The sequence below is a fragment of the Eretmochelys imbricata genome, chromosome 2 (assembly GCF_965152235.1).
Source record: "Eretmochelys imbricata isolate rEreImb1 chromosome 2, rEreImb1.hap1, whole genome shotgun sequence".
Classification (NCBI taxonomy): Eukaryota; Metazoa; Chordata; order Testudines; family Cheloniidae; genus Eretmochelys; species Eretmochelys imbricata.
Genome location: NC_135573.1, coordinates 193,896,092 through 193,921,138, shown reverse-complemented (window position 1 = coordinate 193,921,138; position 25,047 = coordinate 193,896,092). Strand labels below are relative to the sequence as shown.

The 25,047-nt window shown below is 39.5% G+C and overlaps 1 protein-coding gene across 1 annotated transcript in view; it reads right to left on the bottom strand.

Moving 5' to 3' along the window:
* Positions 1-25,047, bottom strand: part of TOPAZ1 (testis and ovary specific TOPAZ 1) — a 101,134-nt gene that overhangs the window by 11,248 nt on the left and 64,839 nt on the right. Inside the window, exons 14-17 of the mRNA XM_077809299.1 lie at positions 22,096-22,270; positions 8,216-8,316; positions 7,198-7,363; positions 6,057-6,251 (exon numbers count right to left, since the gene is read on the bottom strand). Of these exons, the coding sequence (XP_077665425.1) occupies positions 6,057-6,251; positions 7,198-7,363; positions 8,216-8,316; positions 22,096-22,270 (637 nt within the window). The remainder of the gene's footprint in view (positions 1-6,056; positions 6,252-7,197; positions 7,364-8,215; positions 8,317-22,095; positions 22,271-25,047) is intronic.

The following is a 25,047-nucleotide window of genomic DNA, read 5'->3' as shown; positions in this document are numbered from 1 at the left end:
TCTCCATGGGGTTCAAGAAAGGGAGAAGCAACTGGCAGAAGGCTTTGAGCATCAACGGTAATAGAGGAAGAACTCCCCTCCAATTCCTATGCCTTCCTGGCTTCAAATGAAGAAACCCCTGCTGTGCTTCTTGGACAGCATTAGGACCTGGTGGAAAGACTAGGGTAGGAATTATTCATCCAAAGGACTCTTCTCCTCCCCATTTCAGCCCAATATGCCTTGTTGGGCTCTTCAGCTTCCCAACCAGGGTGGATAAATATTAATGTTTAGCCCCCCACCCCCATCGGATTTTTTTTGATAAAATGCTTTTTGAGGAAAAAACCTCTCTAAAGATAGTTTTAATTAAGATGCATTATAGCTCAAAGATATCTCATCATGGAATAGGGATTACAAATTCTAATTCTATGGTATGAAACAATATATTTGTGTAATGTTTAAGAAAAGTTTTGTAAATGAGTTCCAATAGTTCACGGATTAGGGACCCAATCTTATGGAGTTCCAGGGGCTTCTGTATAGATTATCTTTCTATCTACCCAATGGGACTCAGTGCTCAGTCTAGAAGATACCATCAGACATGCTTAGTTTTGCAGTTCTCAAACTGTGGATTTGTGTCTCCAAAGATAACATGCTTGTTAACAGCAAACATGTTGAAAGAAAGACAGACAGAAAGAAAGTACCTCAACCTTATTGTCCCTTTACAAATGTGTGTACCCAGAGTCAATCCCTTACCTCTCTCTAAAAGTGCAAAATGTCAAAAAGTTCAATGAATAGAAGATTGTTGGGGGCAGAATAGATCTGGACAAGGAGAAGAAGTCTGGAGATAAATGTGAGAAGGGAGGGACAGGCAGTAGAAACAAAAGTGAAACTGTTTGAGCAGCATATTCCAGAAGTCTGGAGGTCTTTCTGAGTGTAGCCTTCATTGATTTGAGATCTACCATACCATTCTGTCACTAGAAGGGAAAACCTATAATGGCAGCAGGCTGTAAAAGAGACCCAGTTTGGGAATATTTTAATGAAGTTCCTCTACCTGTGAGTAAGATAGGCATGTGTGTAAAATGCAAACAGTGAAACAAAGAAATGCAAGGCCTGCTTGCCCAAATGAAACAATATAATGAGAAGTGTTCCTTCTCAGGCGGAAGCTGCGTTGAAGATGATGGAAGGACCATGTCTGAACATGCAGGATCTTCAGGTTGGTAAACTTTTTTATTTCATACTTCTTTCTTAAGGACTGCCCGTCTTCCTTCTGGACTATTCTTGAATTCTCATGTTTGAGCAAAAAATATAGTTGTTACTCTATGGTACTATCATTTTAGATGCAGTTGTGATAAAAAGATAAATAGCTGAAATAGGCAGATCTTCCTTTTACAATTTCACCTTTAAAGTAGTACTGAGTGTCAGTGAATGCAATGAGTAATGGGCAGTACAGTAATAGTAATTAAATAACTGCATTGACTTATTTTGTTTAGGAGAATCCATCCTCAACATGCAGGATTCTGAAGACCATCCACCTTCAAGATCACCATCATCTTCTATAGTTTTAGAGTTTTCTGCTGATGATAGTGTTTCAGTCACATCATGTATGTCACATAGCCACAGTGTATCATCTGTAGCAAAAGGAAAAAAAAACTCCATCACCCAGAAACAACCATAGAGAAGTTTGTGATAAGAACCAGTAGATGACAAAAAGAGGTAATTGATGAAAAAATTGCTCTGTTTATGCAAGAAACTCTCCTTTCCGTATGACTGAGAACCCACACTTCATTAACATGATTCAGTCATTAAGACCAGGATACAGGCCACCCAACAGAGCAGATGTCACAGGCAAATTGCTGGATAAAGTGTATGAAAGAGAAATTGAACAGTGTGCAAAAGGTCTAGAGGGTGAAATTGTTAACCTGAGTCTTGATATGTGGAACAATGTCCACAATGATCCTATTGTATGTGCTTATGTGACAACAGAAGAAGGGAATGTCTTCCTTACTGATACATCAGGAAATGCACACATAGCAGAATATTTACAAGAAGTAGCAGTAAAAGCCATAACAAACTGTGAAAAAAAAATTCAGATGTCTAGTACGCAGCTTGGTCACAGGCAATGCTGCAAATGTATCCAAGATGAGAAGAAATTTAGGAGAGAGTAAAGAGAGTTCCAAGCTTGTAACGTACGGTTGCAGTGCTCATTTGATGCACCTCCTAGCCAAAGACTTCAGTGTTCCAGAAATAAAGGCTAATGTTGAAATTGCAAAATACTTCCGTAACAACCACTTTGCAGCAGCTGCTCTGAAAAAACTGTGAGGAACCAAGCTAACTCTCCCACAAGATGTGCGATGGAACTCAGTAGTGGACTGTTTTGAGCACTATATCAAGAACTGGCCGAATCTGATGACAGTTTGTGAACAAAATCGTGAAAAAATAGATGCCATGATCACAGCCAAAGTTCTCAACGTTGGTCTTAAGAGAAATGGTGAACACATGCTGAGTACCCTGAAGCCTATTTCTGTAGCCTTGAACAAAATGCAGGGAAATAGCTCTTTTATTGCTGACACTGTTGAAATTTGGAAGGAACTGAGTGAGATCTTAAAAAGAGGAATATGCAATGACAGAGTTAAATTACAAGCATTAAAAAAACGAATGGGACAAGCACTATCTCCAGCTCATTTTCTTGCAAATATTCTTAGTACTCGGTACTAGGGTCAAACCTTAACTGCTGAAGAAGAGGAGCTGGCTATGACATGGACATCCAGCAATCATCCCTCCATAATGCCAACTATAATAAACTTCAGAGCTAAGGGTGAACCATTCCAGTATTCTTGCTAGCACATTAAAAAAGTATGGATTGCATGAATGGACTATAAGATGGATAGAAAGCTGGCTAGATTGTCGGGCTCAACAGGTAGTGATCAACAGCTCAATGTCTAGTTGGCAGCCAGTATCAAGCAGAGTGCCCCAGGGGTCGGTCTTGGGGCTGGTTTTGTTCCACATCTTTATTAATGATCTGGTCAATGGGATAGATTGCACCCTCAGCAAGTTCGCGGATGACACTGAGCTGGGGGGAGAGGCAGATACGCTGGAGGGTAGCGATAGGGTCCAGAGTGACCTAGACAAATTGGAGGATTGGGTCAAAAGAAACCTGATGAGGTCAACAAGGACAAGTGCAGAGTCCTGCACTTATGACGGAAGAATCCCATGTACTGCTACAGGCTGCGGACCGAGTGGTTAAGCAGCAGTTCTGCAGAAAAGGACCTGGGGATTATAGTGGATGAGAAGCTGGATATGAGTCAGCAGTGTGCCCTTGTTGCCAAAAACGCTAATGGCATATTGGGCTGCAATGGAGGGACGTGATTATTTGGCACTAGTGAGGCCACATCTGGAGTACTGCATCCAGTTCTGGGCCCCCCACTACAAAAAGGATGTGGACAAATTGGAGAGAGTCCAGTGGAAGGCAACAAAAATGATCAGGGGGCTGGGGCACATGGCTTATGAGGAGACGCTGAGGGAACTGGGCTTGTTTAGTCTGCAGAAGAGAAGAGGGAGGGGGGATTTGATAGCAGCCTTCAACTACCTGAAGGGGGATTCCAAAGAGGATGGAGCTCAGCTGTTCTCAGTGGTGGCAGATGACAAAACAAGGAGCAATGGTCTCAAGTTGCAGTAGGGGAGGTCTAGGTTGGATATTAGGAAAAACTATTTCACTAGGAGGGTGGTGAAGCACTGGAATGAATTGCCGAGGGAGGTGGTGGAATCTCCATCCTCAGAGGTTTTTAAGGCCCGGCTTGAAAAGGCCTTGGCTGGGATGATTTAGTTGGGGTTGGTCCTGCTTTGAGCAGGGGGTTGGACTAGATGACCTCCTGAAGTCTCTTCCAACCCTAATCCTCTGATTCTCTATGAAAGGCCTTGCTCTGAAGCACTTCGTCTCTAAATCGACAATAAGCAGTAAAAGCATGGTATGGAGAAATACAAGTAACCTTTGGCATATTATTGGGCCCACGATTTGTTTGATTTTTTTCCCAATCAAAATAAATGTTGTCAAGTTCTTTAGGCTCCAGTTCAGCAAGGGAGCTGAAGCTCATGCTTAACTTTAAGCACATGAGTAGTTCTATTGATGGGGGATGGACTAGATGACCTCCTGAGGTCTCTTCCAACTCCATCTTCTGTAATTCAAAAAATACGTTTGCTGATGATGTTTTAAAGAAAGTCACACCAGTGAACTGGTGGAAGTCACTTAAGCACTTGGATTCAGAGACTGTTGAAGTGATAATCTCACTTTTAACAGCAGTAGCTTCTTTTGCTGGTGTGAAAAGAATATTTTCTTCCTTTGGAAGAATTCATTCCAAATTGAGAAATGGTTGGGGACCTAAAGAAGCAGGAAAGCTTGTTTTTCTTTTCCAGATTATGAACAAACAGGAAAATGAAGATGAAGACGACTGAGTTAGCTGCAGAAGACAATATTTTAAGTTTCTCACGTTGACCTGGCTGACATAGTTGATCTAATTTTTTTTAAAAATATTTCATTTAACTATTTTAGTTAAAAACTATTTTAACAAAAACAAACCTGATTTTAAAAAACTTGAATGTTTAACTAAATTTAAAAATTCATATGCTTGTTTTGTTAAAATATTATATGTTTGCTGTTGAAGATAAAAATCCAGAATACATAACACTGTTGTTTTAGTTAAATAAAACTATTTAAATGTCTGTCTGGTGATGTTCTCCTCCTAATACAGCATGGCAAGAAAATCCTCCAAATATTAATGATTAACCGGTTGAATTGGAGATAGTTCACATCCCAATGACTTCATAAATATCTGTTTCAATTACCTTTGGTAAATGAAATAACCAAACAATCATTCATTTTCAGATACAGCTGTAAAACTAATCTGAAAAGTTTTCAAAATAAATCGCTTAAAAAATGTAGTGTCGACCTTCTACAAATGAAACGTCCATCTATCTCTGAGTTGTGAAGAATATGTATTAAGGTTATAACAACCAACAAGAATGCACTTTTATGTAGAAATCCATGATTAAATCGAGTCTTCCTGACTAGTGATTTAAATCAAATCCACCTTGCTCCCAATAATCACAGTTAGAATGGCCAGCCTTGAGGGGAGGGTGTTGAAAGGTCAGGTAAAGGTAGGAGGCGTCATTCCCCAGGATCACTGAATGGGGCTCAAAAACAGTAGGATAATGATAAGGAAGATGATGTAGGATTTCTTAATTCCTGTCTATCGGGGTAGAGAATAGGAGAAGACAGATAGGGAGTGAAGAATCCCTTTCTTACAACCCACTACGCTGCCTCCTATTGCTCCCCAGTACATGTGGGTGTGCTGAGAAATGAAGATTCCCTTCCTCACTCCCCCAACAATCACTTATAGGCTATTGAGCTCCTTGGTGGATGCCACAGATATTTGAGGCTTGTAAATCTAAACAGGCGTGTCAGCTGAATAAGCTTTGCTGTGATGAGGTGAAAGTGGAAGGGGGACTGGGAAATGATCACCTTTCCCTAGATGCTATTCAAGGAGTAGTCAAACAGTAGATCTTCATCCCCCACTTGGAGAGCAGCTGGGAACAGGAAAGCCAAGGGAGCAGGATGACAGGGGAAGTGGGGAAGGGTGTTTTCAGGATGCAGTGGGTTCAGGGGAGCTGTAGGTAGTGATAATAGGATGGTTACTAATGTGATATCTATCCATCTTAGAATGTCCCTATTCCATCCCACTTAATAGACTGCCTAAAATGCTTAGGAGATATACAGGAATGGTGCTCCATTTTCATGGACCTCAGGAAATTGGGACTGGCTAAGAATATGGGGGAAGTAGGGGATGGATATGATAACCCAGCTTGCAGTTATTTTTGTTTGGATTATAGATTTAAGTATAGTTATCTATGTTATTTTTTGAATTGTCATGTCTCCTCTAAGAAATAAGAGTTCTAAATCTGCACTGCTCTGCAACACATCTTAAAAAACTGAACCAGAAAATCAGATAGGATAGAAACCATGTTTAGTAGTACCAGATTGTCATCTTTTAATTTGTTGGCTCTTCACATTAACTCTTCTTACTTACCACAGCAACTTTGGAAACCTGGTAGATTCTGCAAAACTTCAAATGCTTGTCTACATAGATTCTTGGTCAAATATTCACATGCAATTGCACACAGAAGGTTGTGTCGATTGAGGACATCCATTCTATCACAGGGCCACAATGGTGTATTTATTATCCATTCTGACTCTGAAGTGAAGACAATAGAATTGTTTTGAACTAAAACTGGGAATAATAAATAATAGACTGTGAAACCCATACTGAATACTGACATGGAAGAGGAGTTTCAAAACTTCACAGAAAAATGCACCATTTAAATTACCAGGTTTTTGTTAAAAACAAATAACAGTTTCTCACAAATTTGATTTTTAAGATTATTCCTTTAATCTAGGGTAAAGCCACATGAAATTGGCTCTTTTCAATAGCTTGCCTCTTTTAAAGAGTCATAACATTCTTCTATCAAGAATTATGTGAAATACCAAATTTTGGATCCCCACTTTCTCTATTGCCTCACCACATCCTTGTTCTCTTTGACTTCTGTGCATTGTCTTTTCTTTCAGGCCCAGGCCAATACGCATGCCAAAAGTGCAATGATTACAGATTGTTTTATGGTAAAGTATGAAATAGAGTACAATATTCCAGTTTTAGTTTCATTACACACAGTTAGCACTATGCTTCTGGACCAGAACATGTCACTAATGTGGCTCTTGAAAACTTTTGGTGCTAAACATCATTTTGGTGTCCATTGGGCTAAAGGAGACAGTTTAAAGGTCAAAGTGGACCGCAAACAGGCAGGTTATCTGTCTTTTTCCAATACAGTGGCATGGGTTTGTTTTTTTTATTAAAAAAACCCCACGTATGGTCATTTTTAACTGAGTTTAGTCTCCTATAAAAGATATTTCTGAAAATAATTCCCATTTTAATTAAGATTAAGCATAATATTTCTTATATTATCAAGAATAGTATTATCATTTAAGGCAGTCACATTTCCTTTTAGTGCTCTCAATATTAGTGTATTTTCTGTAATCTAACATGTGGAACAGACTATAATCTTGAACTCAAATATTTCACAAAGAGAACGATTTAAAAACAAGCAAGTTATGTTTTACCAGTATATTATATATGAGTTTAACTACAAAACTTGACTCTGAAAAAATAACATTACCTCTCAATACCCATGTTGCTCCATCCAGACTTCCACTTTTAAGGAAGATTTCTGCAGAAGCATTAACAATTTGGCATCTTGATGCTAACCTCTCTGGACCAATAAGTCCTTTCAAGCTTGTGAAATGAATCTGCAGTTCATGTAGTTTATCCAAAACCTTCCTGCCCTAAAGCAAGAGAGAAAAAAAGCAGAGGTGCAAATGGACGTAGCGAATACATAATATTCCATAATTAAGCTAAGTGTAGCAACACTAGCCAACTGTTCAGATTCTAGGACCAGGTTTATATTAAAAAGATCAATTTTAATGTGTATTAAAATATGTAGGTTTTAAATTTTAAAACAGAACTTTTTTCATCTTTTCAAATTGTTTAATAGATAATCTTACAGAGATAGTCTGAATTGTGATTCTACTCTGAAAAGTGACTATGCAAAAAGCATACCTCTTATTGACACTATCTGTTACACTTTGTGTAATTCAGTCATATTTGCTTACTTGATTAAACTAAAATAAGTTTTTACTTCTTTTTACTTCAGGTAGCACTACAAACTGGATTTTGTTCCTTTTTGTATATCAATAACAGAACTATTTACTAAGGTGTATCAATTGCTCCTGTGCAAACCTGCTAAAGAGTTGAATTGCACAGTAGTCATTCCAGCCATAATTTGGCCTGCAGAATCTTTATTTAAGGTGGTGATGTGCAAAGAGATAGCCCAGCTTGATTCTTGCATCCCTGCTGAGTTTGCAGATCTTGAGGTTAGGAAAAAACATGTTTTTATTTCTGCATACATAATATGGGACTCAGAGGCAACAAGTAGACAATTGTAGAGTCACTTTTCGAAGTAGAATGTCAACTAAGATGATCTTTTTGAAGGTGTATCTTTAAGTCAATTAAGTAGGATTGACAACAAATATTTTCTTTTTCATATTAACCTTTTCAGTTAGAGAAACCCTGGTGTTTAAAATTTAAAAAGAATTGGCACAGTCTCCCCATCAAATTATTATAACCCAGTAAAATACCTTTGACCATTGCTGTACTGTGTGATAAGAATACATTACACTGATCCCAGTCCTTCCCAGGAAATCTTTGTCTGCTTCATTATGTTGTGGATTTTTGATAACTGGGTGGAAAAAAAAAGATTGATGACTGCTATTTTCAAATCCTGGCATAGGACTTTTTTTTTTTTTTATGTACGCTAAGTCTAAAGAAAATATATGTTCTGAAAAGAACCTATTTCTCAAGTATATAAGATACATTTTTTGAACACATGGCACTGGGCACAAGTATTTCTTGTTATGTCTTAATACAAAAGTTAAGGTAATTAATCCATTAACATTTTTATTCAAAGTACATCACTTTATTCCCTCACCCATGACAATAAGATGCCTGAATAAGTGATGACAATACAGAACAAGTTTTTGTTTTTAAAGTGAATTCTGGGACTCTGAAAGCTTACCAAAATGGCCTTACTGGGGAACAAAGTCCAGACATAGAACTGGTATAGAATGGGTGTTAGTATGGCAAACTTCTCCATACTATGCTACCAATCTGCCTCAACTTCATTATGGATGTAAGCCTCTAGGGCAGAAAAGGTAGTTCAGGCTCCCAACTGTAATAGTGATTTTGTGATATGAAAGTGTGAATTGGACTAAGACCACAATCATATAATTGATTCATATAATTTGAGTCAAATAGCCATCAGATGGTAATTTTTTTGGTTAGTAACAGTCCAGGCTAGATTTGAACCAATAACCTACAAAGACAAAAGGCTTACTGCTATCCTACTGTCAACACCCTGAGCTATCCAGTTTTCCAGAATGGAAGTTCTGATAGGAACAGTGCTATGAACAGGTAAGAGAACAGGTGAAAAGGACTAAGGGCCTGTCTACATTACCCACAGAATCGACAGGCAGCAATTGATCCAGCGGGGGTTGATTTATCGCATCTAGTCTAGACATGATAAATCGACCACCGAGCGCTCTCCCATCAACTCCGGTACTCCACTAGAGCGAGAGGTGGAGGCGGAGTCAACAGGGGAGTGTCAGCTGTCGACCCACTGCGGTGAGTAGATCTGAGTACGTCGACTTCATCTACGTTATTCACGTAGCCCTTAAGGGCTATTCCTTTAGCCCTTAAAGGATTAAACAATTCTGAAAATCCAAAAATGAAGTTAAACTAATTGCTATGTAATCTTGTTAAACAAATGTGTGTACAGGCACAAACAAATATATCTAGTAGAATTTTCAGTTTTAAAAGGAAGGATCTTTTTCAAATAATCCAGAATATTTAAATTACCATTACTGAATCCCTTGTTGTCAGGAATCAAATTTTTGACTTAATTTATCATCTGCAAAGACAATATGGAAGAACGAGGAGTACTTGTGGTACCTTAGAGACTAACAAATGTATTTGAGCATAAATTTGTTAGTCTCTAAGGTGCCACAAGTACTCCTTGTTCTTTCTGCTGATACAGACTAACATGGCTACCATTCTGAAAGACAATATGGGGAACTGTTACCATGAAAAAATAATTTAGTTGAGGAAAAAACATTTTTTCAGCTTAGTGAATTTTGAGATGAACTAAAATTTTTTTTAAAGAAAATAAGACGTTTAAGTTTCCAAACCAATAAAAGAATGTTTGTGTAAACAACTTACAAATAAATATTTTAAAGATTTTTGCAAGGTTTTTATCTGCAAAGATCTGAGGTCAGAAACGTGTGCTTTAACTTGCTGCTGTTGATAATAAGCAAAAACGAAGATTACACACCTGTAAAAGGAGTTCTTCAAGATGTACTCTGCATTTTCGTACTCCTGGGATACTCCAACCAATGCAGCCTGAACAGTAAAGCTCTAGCTAGCAGTAGCTGTTGGAACACTCATGCACTTCCATCACCTCCTCCCTCAATGAATAAATGTTTCAGGGCAAAGCTAAAGGGGTGTGGCACTCCAGCTGCCTTAGTTTCTTCCCCTACGACAGGACTTTGAGGTAGGGGAGAAAATCCCATGAGTGTGAATACGCAGAGTCCATTTTGAAGAACACTGGTTACAGGTAAGTAATCTTCATTTCTCCTTTGAATGTTTTTTGCATATTCCCACTCATGGGATAGATTAAAAAGCAGTACTCTGATCTAGGATTTTGGAACCACAGAATTCAACTTGAACAAGGACCATAGAACTGGCTTGCCAAATTTTGCATCAGACCTAGATTCCAAATCTAACAAGTGGTGTTTAGTAAAAATGTGTACTGAACTCCACGTTGCTGTTCTATATATCTCTATTAGAGGAATGTATCTAAAAAAAGCCACAGAAGCTGCTTTCAATCTAGTACAATGTGTTTTAATTCCCTGTGGAAGAGACAAACCCATCAATCTATAAGCTTCGTAAATACATAATTAACCATCCTGAGAGCCTTTGAAAAAGAAGCAACTTTATCCTTGTTTATTGCATACAAAAAGAGGAATTTCAGAGATTGTCTTAATTGTCTATTTCTCTCTAAATAAAAGGCTGAAGTCCTTTTAACATCTAGGATATGTAATTTAGCTTCCCCATCCTGAGCATGAGGCTTGGGAAAGAATACTGGTAAAATTATAGACTGATTTATATGAAAATCAAAGACCATCTTTAGTAAAAATCTTGAGTGCGTACGTAAAATTATCTTTATGAAGAACAATAAATGGTGGATTAGCCAGTAAGGCATGTAATTCATTTATGTGTTTTCTGAAGTGATAGCTATCAAAAAAACACTGTCTTAATAGACAGGTGGAACAATGTACAGTTTTCCCAAAGGTTCAAAGGCAGGTTTCATCAGTTGTGAAAGCACTGTGTTCAAATCCCAAGATCACATAGGGTCTCTTATTGAAGGATATACATTAGTAAGACCTTCTAAGAATCTTATACCTCTTTCATGAGCAAAAAATTATTTATTTTCCACAGCTACATGGTATGTTGATATGGCTGAAAGGTCAATCTTCATGGAAGAGAGTGAGAAACCCACTCTCTTAAAATATAATACATATTCTAATATATAATTAGTGAGTGCTGTATATAGCTCTATATCATACATGGAAATCCACAGTAAAAATCTTTTCCATTTATGACTATAAAACATTTTCATTTGGACTCTTTTCTTGAATTTATCAGTACATTTTACACCTTTAACAAATAAGACTTTTCTATCAATCCCAGAGTTTTATTCCCCGGGCCGTTAGAGACACACACTGACGATCTGGGAGATAACACAACAAGAAGGGATGGTCTAACAAATCTGGTACAATGGCAAAAGTTCAATTAACCCTCTGGACAGGCAAATTAAGTCCAGGTATCACTGTTGTGTGGCTCATGCTGGTGCTACTAAAATTACTCTGGCTTTGTCTTATTCTGTTTATTACTCTTTAAATGAAGAAAAATGGGGAAACACATACATTACTCCTTGACCCCAATTTATCAGGAATGCATCTGACACTGCTCTCAAACAAAATCCGATGCAAAAAAGATTATAGGATTCCTCCACAATGTGAAAAGGTGTGTTACTATTTTGTTCTTCCATTCTTGTATTTGAGAAGTCAACCTACTTAGATGACTTGTAGGGTATTTTGTTCCCCAGAAACATGAATGGCTATTGGGTGAATGTCTTGTTATATACACCAATACCAAAGATACCTTGCCAATATGCACAATTGCAGGGAATGAGCCCTGCCTTGTTTGTTTAGATAATTTAATGCTGTCATACTCTGTCACCACCTGCACTCCCCTGGTGTTTGACCTCAAGCAGAAATGACTTTAGAGCCAACATGATTGCTCTCAGTTCTAAGATACTGACATGTTCCTTTGGTGACCAGTGAGCTCGGGCTAAAGATCGTTGTTTAAATGGGCCTGCCATCCCAGAGTAGACGCACTGGAAGTAGAGGCAATCAAGGTAAAGCAGCTTATGTCGTCCTAACTATGTGAGCCTACATATTACAGCGTTCCCCCTGCTGCTGTAACGTGCCCACTCTGCCAACCTAGTAAATCCACCTCGACGAGAGGCTTAAGGCTTATGACTACGTAGTTTGGGTGACGCAATGTTTGTACAGACCATAGGCTGCAGCACCCACAGGGAAAAATTAGTGGGTGCTCTGCACCCACTGGCAGCCAAGCTCTTCCCACCCCCACCTCCTTCCTCGAGCACGCCGCGTCCCTGCTCCTCCCCCTCCCAATGCTTCCCGTCTGCTGCCTAACAGCTGTTTGGCGGCGCTTAGGACTTTCCACGAGCGAGGGTGAGGAGTGGAGACGCGGTGTGCTTGGAGGAGGAGGCAGTAAAGAGGCAGGGCAGGGGTGGGGACTTGTGGGAAGCTAGTGGAATTGAGGCAGGGTGAGGGTGGAATTGGGGCGGGGCCAGGGGTTGAGCACCCATCGGGCAAAGGTGAAGTCGACGCCTATGGCACAGACACTGTGTTGCTTGCATCACCTGTTGGCTGGAGCTGTGAAATGGACTTCTTGACAAGAATGCCACTTTCACTGCTGGTAGGGTCCCTGTTTTGAAATTGAGGGAGGAAGGGGAGGGGATGGAGGGTGTTCCAGCTGTGAGCTCCAGCAGAGCTGACAACTGGAGCCCAGCTGTCGTCAGGGCTCTCAGCTCCCTGCCCCACACAGAGCTCGCAGCCCCCCACCTTAGCTCTCAAGTTTGTGCAAATATTCCTGGTGAGGACGCACACCACAGACAGAAGGAGGGTATGTGGAAATGAAAAATCACAGTAATTACTGCAGTGGCTGTAAATCAGCCTAACATAGGTCAACTGAATTGTGTAGTGTAGACATGGCCTAAGTACCACTGATGGCAGAGAGGGAGAGACTGAAAGATATACCCTTCATTACAGTTAGAGCACATGTCCACAACATCAGTGTTGTCAACACCTGCTGTGGAATTACTAATCTGCCATGCTTGTTGTCTAAGCCTGTTTTGTAATTTCTCACTAGCCAGTGTTGCAGGTCAGTCATCCAAAGTATGGCATCACTGATGTGGTTGATGCTAAGAGACCTAGTGAACCAGAAAAAAGGAGTATTGACTGTTATGGGAACTTCAGAAGGAGATGTATAAAGTATTTCATTTTCATAAAGCTTTCTTCTGGGAGAAGGCTTTTGCTGAAGGCAAGTCTGATTAAGGCCCTATGAAAAGGAGCCTTTGAGTAGGATTTAGGAATGATTTTTCCCGATCTATGCATAATCCCAGGTTTGGAAAAAGTAAACATATTTGTTCCACACATAGCAAGACTTCTTACTTCAACAACGCTTTTATTAAGCGGTCATCTAAGTAAGGATATACATAAATTCCATTCCTTTAGATATGCTGCCACTACAGAAATACATTTCGTAAACATCCTTGGAGCTGTGGATAAACCAAAGGGAAGAACCCTGTACTGAAAATGGTACCCTTCTACCACGAAGCACAGGTATTTTCAATTACATGGTTTTATTAAAATATAGGAATATGCATGTTTTAATCCAGAGCTGCAAACCAATCCTGAAGGGAAAGATAAGGGATCCTAGAAATTAGAGATAACATGCAGAAACAAAACTTTGTATATAGATGTTTAATTTTCTGAGATCCAAAATGGGATGAAGGTGCCCATCTTTTTTCAGAATTAGAAAACAGCGTAAGTAAAAACTCCGCTCTTTGTGTCCGAAAGGCACGGTTTCTAACGCACCCAACTGTAATAGAGACTGAATACTTTTCTGAGCAAACTGAATTGAACCTGATCCCCAATCAAGGAAGGAAGTGGTAGTTTTTTGGGAAGGAGAGTTATGAATTGTGTTGAACTCCAATTTGCAATAATTTCCAGAATTCACCCGTTGATGCTATTAATTTCCACTGATGGTGAAAACAGGACAAATGTTCCCCAAAGAGAGAGGTAAAAGAGTGTAACAGGATTAACTTGTGGCTGGGTCTCTTGCCAAATCTGAAACCTTGCAGGAGTTGCAGAAGATGAAGTCAAAAATTTCCCTTTATTATTACAAGGTTTAAACTCTCTCTTCTTCAATCGCTGATGTTGACAAGAATAATATTGAAGACTGGTGGTAATAATTCCTTCTTTGACAGGGGTAAGGAATTGATGAAGAATATAATGGGTATTGCCTTTGGTATCTGAATCGTGGAACCAAAGATGATCTTTATGTCATATTAAAGAAATCTAAAGATTTAGCTGACCTCACATTCTTCATTTTCTCTAGCACCTCGTCTGTCTGCATGCTAAACAGACCCTACTCTCCCATAAAAGGAAGATCCTTGATTCTCATCTTAATCTCTGGCGGAAGACCCACTGATTGCAGCCATGCATGCTTTCCGAATGCAATAACCAAAACTATTACCCTAGCTGAAGCAACCAAAGAATCAAATGCAGCCCTTAGCTGATGTTTAGCAACATTCTGCCCTTTCATTAAAAGGGCATTTGCTAACCTTCTACGCTCTTCCAGTGAAGAACTGAGAAATGATGACTTTCCACCCACAGATGATGCTGGTATCCAGCCATGAGAGATCTTCATGATTTTAAATATGCACACCTAACATAGCTGAAGGAAACATTTTTTCCTCACAAATATATCCAGTCTTTCCCCTTCTTTCTCAAGAGTACAGTGAACTTGGACATCTCTCCATCTATGCAGGTCAGCCTCCATCACCAAAGTAGGAGATGGCAGAGCATAAAAGTATAAACATAGCATGATCTTTTTGAGGGAATTGGTATAATTTGGCAGTCTTTTTCAACATAGGCAACTGAGGGAGCATTCCAGCTTGTTTTTGCTGGTTAAAGCCACCATTCTAATAAGGAGAAAAATATAAAAGAACAGGTGAGAATTCCTCAATAGATACTGACATATATGATGTCTGTCATGCAATCCATAATTCATGAAATGACACCACATCCTCTGATGGTGGTGCTGCTGAAGTGTTGCCCACATTTTCCCCTAGAGAAGGCACCCCTCCAGAGTCTGGATCTGACTCTTGTATTGCTACTAATTCCTCCTCGTCTAATGATAACTCGCTTACCACTGTAGACTTATCAGAACTTAGATGCATTGGTGGATATGTATCCTTCAGATCTGATAATATCATCTCAGTACCAAACTGGCAATTGTCTATTGCCATATAGAGAAACATGCTGATAAGATGCAAGAGATAGCCAATGACACCTGAAAGCGGTACTTGCCAGTCAGGCCAAAACTCCATACTCAGATCAGTTGGACATTTCTTTGTCCATATGGATCCAGAACACATGAATGAGGTTGCTGATAATACTTTTTCTCCAGATCATATCTCTGAGCTGCACTTCTTCTCCAGTCTGAGCCCATTCTCAGTTCAGATGGAACCAGAGACAGCAGTCTCCTTGGTTGAATAAAGGAGAACAGAGGAAAAACTCTTTTCTGGACACCCAGAAGGGGTCTTAGATGGCAGAAGCAGAAGAGAACCTGAATTCTTCAACTCTTCCTTCTGCCTTGGGGGAACATTTAATTGAATTGGTTGTAACAAAATGTCCAATTCTGCTCAACTGAAATACATGGGTTAACTACCAATGGAGCCAGATCCAGATTCAACTGATGAAATTGTGCCATAACTACTATTTGTTGCAGTGCTGTGTCAATATTGTCTACCACTTCCATATATTTTTTCCCTGCCTCAACAGATCCTTACCTCATGCTTTTGGACCTGGCTCATCTAAATCAGACAAAGAACGTCTGACTCTACCACAAGAATATGTATCCTGCATATGTTCCTTGAAGACCCTTTGGTCAGATGTCTGTCCCTCTCTCTCTTGCATGTACTCGCTCTTCAAAAGAGGCCGACTCCAACTAGGACTGAGCGCTCATGCTCTCCATAATAGCTGTGTCCTTTCACAGTGAACTGGCTCTGGAAACAGAAGCCCACTTTCAGATCCTTTAGTACTGGGTACCAAGGTGGAGGATTTGTCCTTCTTCCTTACAGACTTACTCGACGCTGACACTGGTCTCTGAGACTTGTTTGAAGCTTGCTTGGTTCCATACAGTTTTGCTGACAGTGCTTCTTGTAATAAAGTCACCTGAAGCCTGTTCTGTCTCACCTTTGTTGCTTGTGTTATGCAAATAAAGCATTTTTAAAAGTGAGTGTCTTTCACCCAAGAGCCAGGCATGTGTGTCAGATGCCAGAAACAGAACCAGACTTTATACACCTTTTTAAAACGGGGCTTTTTATTCTTCAGTTTTATCATCTCAAAATCAAAATATTTACAACCAAGTTAAACAACACTAACAGACAATTAATTAATTCTAACTAGAAATTATTAACTAGCTGACAAGGTATGGATCCGGAAGCAGTCCAGAGCATTCCCTGATTTGTTCACCTGTTTTCAGTTTGAAGGACCTGAGACAGCTGAAGCACCATGCCCTGGAACAAGTGACATTCACAGAGGGGAGAGGGAAAGGGTCACATGAGCTGCTACTGCTAGCTAGAGTTCTACCATTCAGGCTGCACCGGTTGGAGCAACTCATGAATGCTAACATGCAGAGGATATTGAAGGTGGTGGTGCTGCATTTCTTACTATAAGTGTACATAACGTCACTAAGGACTTGTTCACACTTAGAACGCAGCAATGCTATAGCGCTTCAGTGAAATTCTCCCACTGGAGCAGGTACTCCACATCCCCAAGAGGTAGTAGTTACATCAATGAGGGAAGCCCTCACTTTGACACAGTGCTGTCTACACCAGAAGTTTGGGTGGTATAACTGCATTTTCCACACGAGTGATGTAGTTATACCAAAATAAGTTTGTAGTGTAGACCAGGGCTTAGTACTGAAGAGAAAACAAACTTCTTAGCCAGTGAGTAAATGAGGCACCAATGTTCAAGAATTGTTTGAAATGTATTTGAAATTAATGATTGTTGTCAATAATTTGGGATCTCGTAACTTTTTGAACTTTAAAAAAAAATTAAGGTTCACCTTCAAGTTTAATTGAAATTGTCCCGCTGCAATATATACATTTTCATAAGGTAATAATACACAAGCTTCAGCTTGAGTCTAACAAATAGGATAGTATGCAAGAACCCATGGAACATGGCAGTCTCCAGAAGACTCAGATTGTGTGTTTGATTACTCGACTGATATGCATCATCTCTCCAAATATGTCCTGTGGAAGATATCACACTTTGTGCTAAGAATGAGTTGATGGTTATTCTTATGAAAGTTCTCACTAAACTGAGATGATTTTTTCCCTTTTTTGTGCATTAACATTACTGAAACTCTAAGCATGCCTGTGGTGCAGACTACAAACGAACTCTTAACAGCCAGTCATCTAAATAAGTGCATACAGAAGTCTCTTGTAGGCTGTCACTACACCTGAGTACCTGTTGATAATTCTTGGAATTAGAAACATCCAAAGGGAGGATTTTGTATTGATTATGATTCTCACTTATACAAAATCATAGTTACTTCTATGTGTTAGTCTGATGGATATAAAGCACGCATCATGACAAGAGATCCAAACCAACTGCATATACTTAATAAGAGAATTATGCAGGGTACAGTCATGGGAATAGAAAATACTGGGAGCAGACTCCCCATTCTCCCAATACTGCTTTAGAAACTTAGAATGTCCCAAACAGAAGGGAAAACTTCATCTCAATTTTCCAGGGAAAAATGTTGGGGGCAGCATGAAGTAGAAATAGAGTAACCTCTGAATAATTTCCAGCACCTATTTGTTTTGAACTCCCAGAAACACCTTCAAGTCTGATGTTTGAAAGATGAAGTAACAAAAGATGTGCTAGGAGCACAGTGCCTGACTCTCTGCCTCCACACAAACAGTTTTCTTTTGGAAGAATCTGAGAGGACAATCCAATGGCTACTCATATGAGCTTTGCTATTTTTGGACCAAAAGAGAAAATTGTTTTTTATAAAAAAGATGATTCAGCCCCAATAAAGTGTGGATCTAAAGTATTATAGTTCCTGAAGAACGTAATTTACTTTCCAGCCTAAAAGCTCTAGTCCCTCAAATCAAATATTTTCCACCTTACTTGGAATATTCTGCTGAAGGCAAGAGCACCAAAAGCAAGACAGCCTTTCTATTGTAACTACGGCTGCCAAGTGATTAAAAAAATTAATCGTGATTAATCGCACGATTAAAAAAAGTATTCACGATTAATCATGCTGTTAAACAATAACAGAATACCATTTATTTAAATATTTTGGATGTTTCTAAATTTTCTACAATGTCAGACTCTGCAGGGGTTCTCAAACTAGGGTTCGGGACCCCTCAGGGGGTCGTGAGGTCATTACCTGGGGGTATCATCCTCCAAGACTTCTATAACAGGAGACATATGGCAGAATGAGGGTAAAACAGAGTAGGGAGACATACAATTCTCCCCCAAGGGAGTTCAGGCACAAATTTTGTTAACTCATTATCTTTTCTGATTTAGACACCTTTGAGAATGATTCTGATTAGGACAGATGTTCATACTACTGTCTCCAAGATGGGCTGAAAACACAAGCTGTGATAATCATAGAACTGGAATGGACCTTGAGAGGTCATCTAGTCCAGTCCTCCGCACTCAAGACAGGACTAAATATTATCTATACCATCCCTGACAGGTGTTTGTCCAACTTGCTCTTAAAAATCCCCAGTGATGGAGATTCCACAACCTTTCTGGGCAATTTATTCCAGTGCTTAACCACTCTGACAGTTAGGAAGTTTTTCCTAATATCCAACCTAAACTGCCCTTGCTGCAATTTAAGCCCATTGTTTCTTGTCCTATCCTCAGAGGTTAAGAAGAACAATTTTTCTTCCTCCTCCTTGTAACAACCTTTTATGTACTTGAAAACTGTTATGTCTCCTCTCAGTCTTCTCCTCTCCAGACTAAACAAACCCAATTTTTTCAATTTTCCCTCATAGGTCATGTTTTCTAGACCTTTTATCATTTTTGTTGCTCTTGTCTGGACTTTCTCCAATTGGTCCACATCTTTCCTGAAATGTGGTGCCCAGAACTGGGCACAATACTCCAGCTGATGAGGCCTAACCAGCGTGGAGTAGAGCAGAAGAATGACTTCTCATGTCTTGCTTACAATACTCCTGCTAATACATCCCAGAATGATGTTTGCTTTTTTTGCAACAGCGTTACACTGTTGACTCATATTTAGCTTGTGATTGACTATGATCCCCAGATCCCTTTCCGCAGTAATCCTTCGTAGGCAGTCATTTCCCATTTTGTATGTTTGCAACTGATTGTTCCTTTGTAAATAGAGTACTTTGCATTTGTCTTTATTGAATTTCATCCTATTTACTTCAGACCATTTCTCCAGTTTGTCCAGATCATTTTGAATTTTAATCCTATCCTCCAAAGCACTTGCAACCCCTCCCAGCTTGATATTGTCTGCAAACTTTGTAAGTGTACTCTCTATGCCATTATCTAAACTTTGATGAAGATATTGAACAGAATCAGACCCAGGACTGATCCCTGCAGGACCCCACTTGTTATGCCCTTCCAGGATGACTATGAATCTCTGGGAACGATTTTCCAACCAGTTATGCACCCACCTTATAGTAGCTCCATCTAGGTTGTATTTCCGTAGTTTATGAGAAGGTCATGCAAGACAGTATCAAAAGCCTTACTAAAGTCAAGATATACCACATCTACTGCTTCCCCCCATCCACAAGGCTTGTTATCCTGTCAAAGAAAGCTATCAGGTTGGTTTGACACGATTTGTTCTTGACAAATCCATGCTGACTTATTTATCACATTATCTCCTAGGTGGTTGCAAACAGATTTCTTAATTATTTGCTCCATTATTTTTCTGGATACAGAAGTTAAGCTGACTGGTCTGTAATTCCCCAGAATTATTATTTATTTCCCCTTTAATAGATGGGCACTATATTTGCCCTTTTCCATCTTCTGGAATGTCTCCCGTCTTCCATGACATTTCAAAGATAATTGCTAAAGGCTCAGATATCTCCTCAGTCAGCTCATTGAGTATTCTAGGATGCATTTAATCAGGCCCGGGTGATTTGAAGACATCTAACTTGTCTAAGTAATTTTTGACTTGCTCTTTCCCTATTTTAGACTCTGATCCTACCTCATTTTAACTGGCATTCACTATGTTAGATGTCCAATCGCCACCAACCTTCTTGGTGAAAACTGAAACAAAGACGTCATTAAGCACCTCTGCCATTTCCACATTTTCTGTTCTTGTCTTTCCTTCCCTCATTGAGTAACGGGCCTACTCTGTCCTTGGTCTTACTCTTGTTTCTAATGTATTTGTAGAATGTTTTCTTGTTTCTTTTTATGTCCTTAGCTAGTTTGATCTCGTTTTATGCCTTGGCTTTTCTAATTTTGTCCTTACATACTTGTGTTATTTGTTTATATTCATCCTTTGTAATCTGACTGAGTTTCCACTTTTTGCAGAACTCTTTTTTGAGTTTTAGATAACTGAAGATCTCCTGGTTAAGCGAGGGTGGTCTCTTGCCATACTTCCTATCTTTCCTATGCAGTGGGATAGTTTGCTCTTGTGTCCTTAATAATGTCTCTTTGAAAAACTGCCAACTGTCTTCAACTGTTTTTCCCCTTAGACTTGCTTCCCATGGTATTCTACCTACTAACTCACTGAGTTTGCTAAACTCTGCCTTTTTGAAATCCATTGTCTTTATCATGCTGTCCTCCCTTCTACCATTCCTTAGATTCATGAACCCTACCATTTCATGATCACTTTCACCCGAGTTGCCTCCACTTTCAAATTCTCAACAAGTTCCTCCCTATTTGTCAAAATCAAATCTAGAACAGCCTCCCCTGAGTAGCTTTCTCCACTTTCTGAAATAAAAAATTGTTTCCAATACATTCCAAGAACTTGTTGGATAATCTGTGCCCTGCCATGTTATTTTCCCAACAGATGTCTGAGTAGTTGAAGTCCCCCATCACCACGAAGTCCTGTGCTTTGGATGATTTTGTTAGTTGTTTAAAAAAAGTATCATCCACCTTTTCTTCCTGGTTTGGTGATCTTTAGTAGACCCCTACCATGACATCACCATCATCACGACATAATGTTGCACAATGGCATGGACCCAGCAGTATAAAACACAATTTTAGTACAATTTAACCTAAAAAAACCAAAACAAAACAAAAATCAAGAACTATATATAAATAGTTTAAAGAGTAAGGGCGGTTGAGATGAAAGGGGACAGACCTTGCTCTGTCAGCTTGAACAAATGAGGAGTCTCACTCAGGGACTGCATCTCTTTAAACCTCCTCACACTGCATGCTAGTACAAAATGTATTTTCCTCCTTAATTAACAGTGTTTATACATACAGCATATTATATCTCTGCTCCAGAAACATTAATTGTTTCAATTTGTTTGTGGGTTCAATTCAAGGTGTTTGCTTTGCCCACTGAAGTCCTTAATGGTTCAGTCATGTCGTGTGCACTTAAGAGCCTATGTCTGCCTCTCCTTGTGCCATTACCCAAGACGTAGGCAAGCTGTTGGTTCTTACATTTGTTTGTCTGGAGCAGGTCATTCTCAGTAGAGGGCCCTCAACTCTGGAACATGATTTTCTTCTTGGCCTGACAAGCAAAGTTTGCATTTTTTAGGGCACACTGAAAGGCCAATAGATTTACTCTGATTTTTTTTTTTTTTTTTTTTAAAAAGGGGTAGTTGAATGTGATGGATTTTACTTTTTCTTTCTGATCCGGGGGGTCAGGGAGTTTAGCTACTATTGAACATGTTTACTTAATGTTAATTTTACATGTAGCAAGAGGAATTTTGATTAGTGCACAATATCCATTTAAATAAGTAAGGTCAAGAAAATGGTAGCTTTATAATTCAGCACATAATTTCAGTTTTCTTCTTACACCTGTTCAGTGCAGAGAGTGAATGCTAAAATGTCAAAACGCAACGTATACATTATCTTAGTTTTACCTGCTTCTGCAAATTCACAAAAAGGAACTCCTGGTCTCTCTTCCTTGGAGTCTCTTGTTAGTATGTCAGCAACATATACACTCAATTTCTGAAGGTCACCAAAATTTTCACATCCTATTCTCATATTAACATACAAAGTTCCCAATTTGGCCCAGTCACTTTTTTCTTTACAGTGCTGTTAAAAGTCAAATAATAAATGTAAATAAGCTTGCTATAAAACATGATACAGTTATTAGTTATAACTCTGATGGTACAGCTGGCAGGAACTATTAGGTGTTCAAAATGCACCTTGTGCAAATTCTCCTCTTATATTCTCAAATATGTTATCTAACCGTCTGAACATTTCCCCCAATGATGTCTCAACCAGCTTTTATAGTAGGCTGTTTTATTGCTCTTATTTTGTCTAGATCAGATAAGAAAGTTAGTTTTTTCTAACTTTAATTTAAAAACAGTAATTCTTGTAATACATCTGACTAGCCACAAGTAGGTCATCCCCTCTTTTGTATTATTTCCTTTCAAATTTTCATACTGTTTTAACTCCATTTCTCTATGATTCTATTAGTATCTCCTCAAGTATCATGTCTTCCAACCCCGTTTTCTTTGTCATTCTTCATGCTGTTTATTTCCAGCCTTTTTAAAGTGAAAACCCCCTAACTGAACGAAAATGAGGTCCCCATCACTACTGGCAAAGGAACATTAATAGTATTATATGCAATACCTCAGTATGCACATTCCAGGTATTTTGTTATAGCCTCACATTACAAGTTTTTATAATCTGCTTTCCATGTCTGTTATGCATGTTCAACCAACTCAAATGTTTTTCTGCAATGTTTCTATCACATTCTCCCATTTACTATTTTTGTTTAATATTGACCCTTTCCAAATGTATACAATTAGAGTTGTTTATCAAACCAGCCCTTCAAAATGTAAGTCTTTATTTTTCTTGTAGCATATATTGTGTTTGCTATACATGGAATTTCTGAATCATCTGAAAATTTGATCAAACTGATAGCCTCAAAAACCAGATAAATTTATAAACATATTTAATATCTTTTTCCAAAACATACACTCAAAGTTCTGTTCTACTCTGAAAAGTGACTTTAGAAGTGGTATTGTATGGTTTCATGTTTAGTGTGTCTCCATTTTCACACTGAATTTACTCAGTTTTACAAGTAAAGCATTATTAGAAGTAACATTTTCACTTGAAAATTGAGCAAATGTCATTTGGAAATAACTGATAAAAAACAAACCTCTTAATGTATATTTGTTTGAACAGACACACTTTTCAGAGAACGATCACACATATATATCAGTTCTGGCGTATTTACTGCCCTCTAGGCAGAGTAGGGCCTGGTCTACACTAGGAAATTAGGTCAGTATAACTATGTTGCTCAGGGGTGTGAAAATCCACATGCTGAGCGACGCAGTAAAACTGACCTAAGGTCTGGTGTAGACAGCACTAGGTCAGCGGGAGAATGCTCTCATCAACCTAGCTACCACCTCTCGGGGAGGTAGAGTACCTTCGCCAATGGGAGAAGCCCTCCCATTGGCACAGGTAGTGTCTTCACTGAAGTGCTCCAGTGGTGCAGCTGTCTCACTGTAATGGTTTATGTGCAGACAAGCCCTAGGGGTAGGTTTGAGGTTCAAAACCAGCCAATAACTACACAAGCTGGAACTCAGCTGCCCCTTCAAAACAGTTAGTTATACCATTTCCTATTTGAAATACAGGAATAAAGAGAATGGCGTTTGTTCCCAGAAAAAATGGTTACCTACCTTTCATAACTGTTGTTCTTCAAGATGTGTTGCTCATGTCCATTCCAAGTAGATCTCTGTGCACACGTGCACAGTCGTTGGAAGGTTTTTCCCTAGCGGTACCCATTGGGTCAGCTGTAGAGCTGCCTGGAGCAGTGCCTTTATGGCACTGTATATAGGTCCCTGATGACCCGCCGCCTCTTCAGTTCTGTCTTGCTGGATACTCTAAGAGAGGAAAGGCGCAGGGGGTGGGGATGAGTGTCCTTGGAATGGACATGAACAGCACATCTCAAAGAACAAGTTACGAAAGGTAGGTAACTGTTTTTTCTTCAAGTGATTGCTCATGTCAATTCCAAGTAGGTGACTCCCAAGCAGTCCTCTGGAGAAGTCAGAGTTCACCAACTTGCAGACTGAAGCACTGCTCTACCAAATGCGGCATTGTCTCTAGCCTGCTGAGTGATGGTGTAGTGCAACATAAAGGTGTGAATCAACAACCATGTTACAACCCTGCAGATGTCCTGAATGGGGGCCTGAGCCAGGAACACGGCAGAGGAAGTTTCCACTCTTGTACAGTGCGCTGTCAATGGTGGAGCCGGAATGTTTGCCAAGTCATAGTACATCCTGATACAGGCTGTGACCCAAGAGGAGATTCTTTGGGATGAAACAGGAAGACCTTTCATCCTCTCAGCAATGGCCATGAAGAGCTGCGTCGACCTTCTAAATGGCTTTGTCCGCTCAATGTAAAAAGCTAGCATGTGTCTAACATACAGGGAATGGAGCATGCGTTCCCTGTTATCAGCATGTGGTTTGAGGCAGAACACCGCCAGAAAGATGTCCTGATTCACATGAAATTGCGAGACTACCTTTGGGAGGAAAGCTGGGTGTTGTCATAACTGCACCTTGTACTTATAAAACACGGAATAAAGGGGCTCGGACGTCAGAGCCTTGAGCTCAGACACTCTTCTGGCCAATATTATAGCCACTAGGAACGCTACTTTCCACGAAAGGTAAAGGAGAGAACAAATTACCAGAGGCTCGAAGGGAGGGCCCATCAGCCTAGAGAGCACCAAATTGAGAACCCATGGGGGGATTGGTTGCTTGAAGGTATAGTCTCTCTACACCCTTGAGAGAAGGGCCAATGATAGGGCTAGCAAACACTGAAGTGGCCCACTGCACCGGGGTGGAAAGCTGAAATCACAG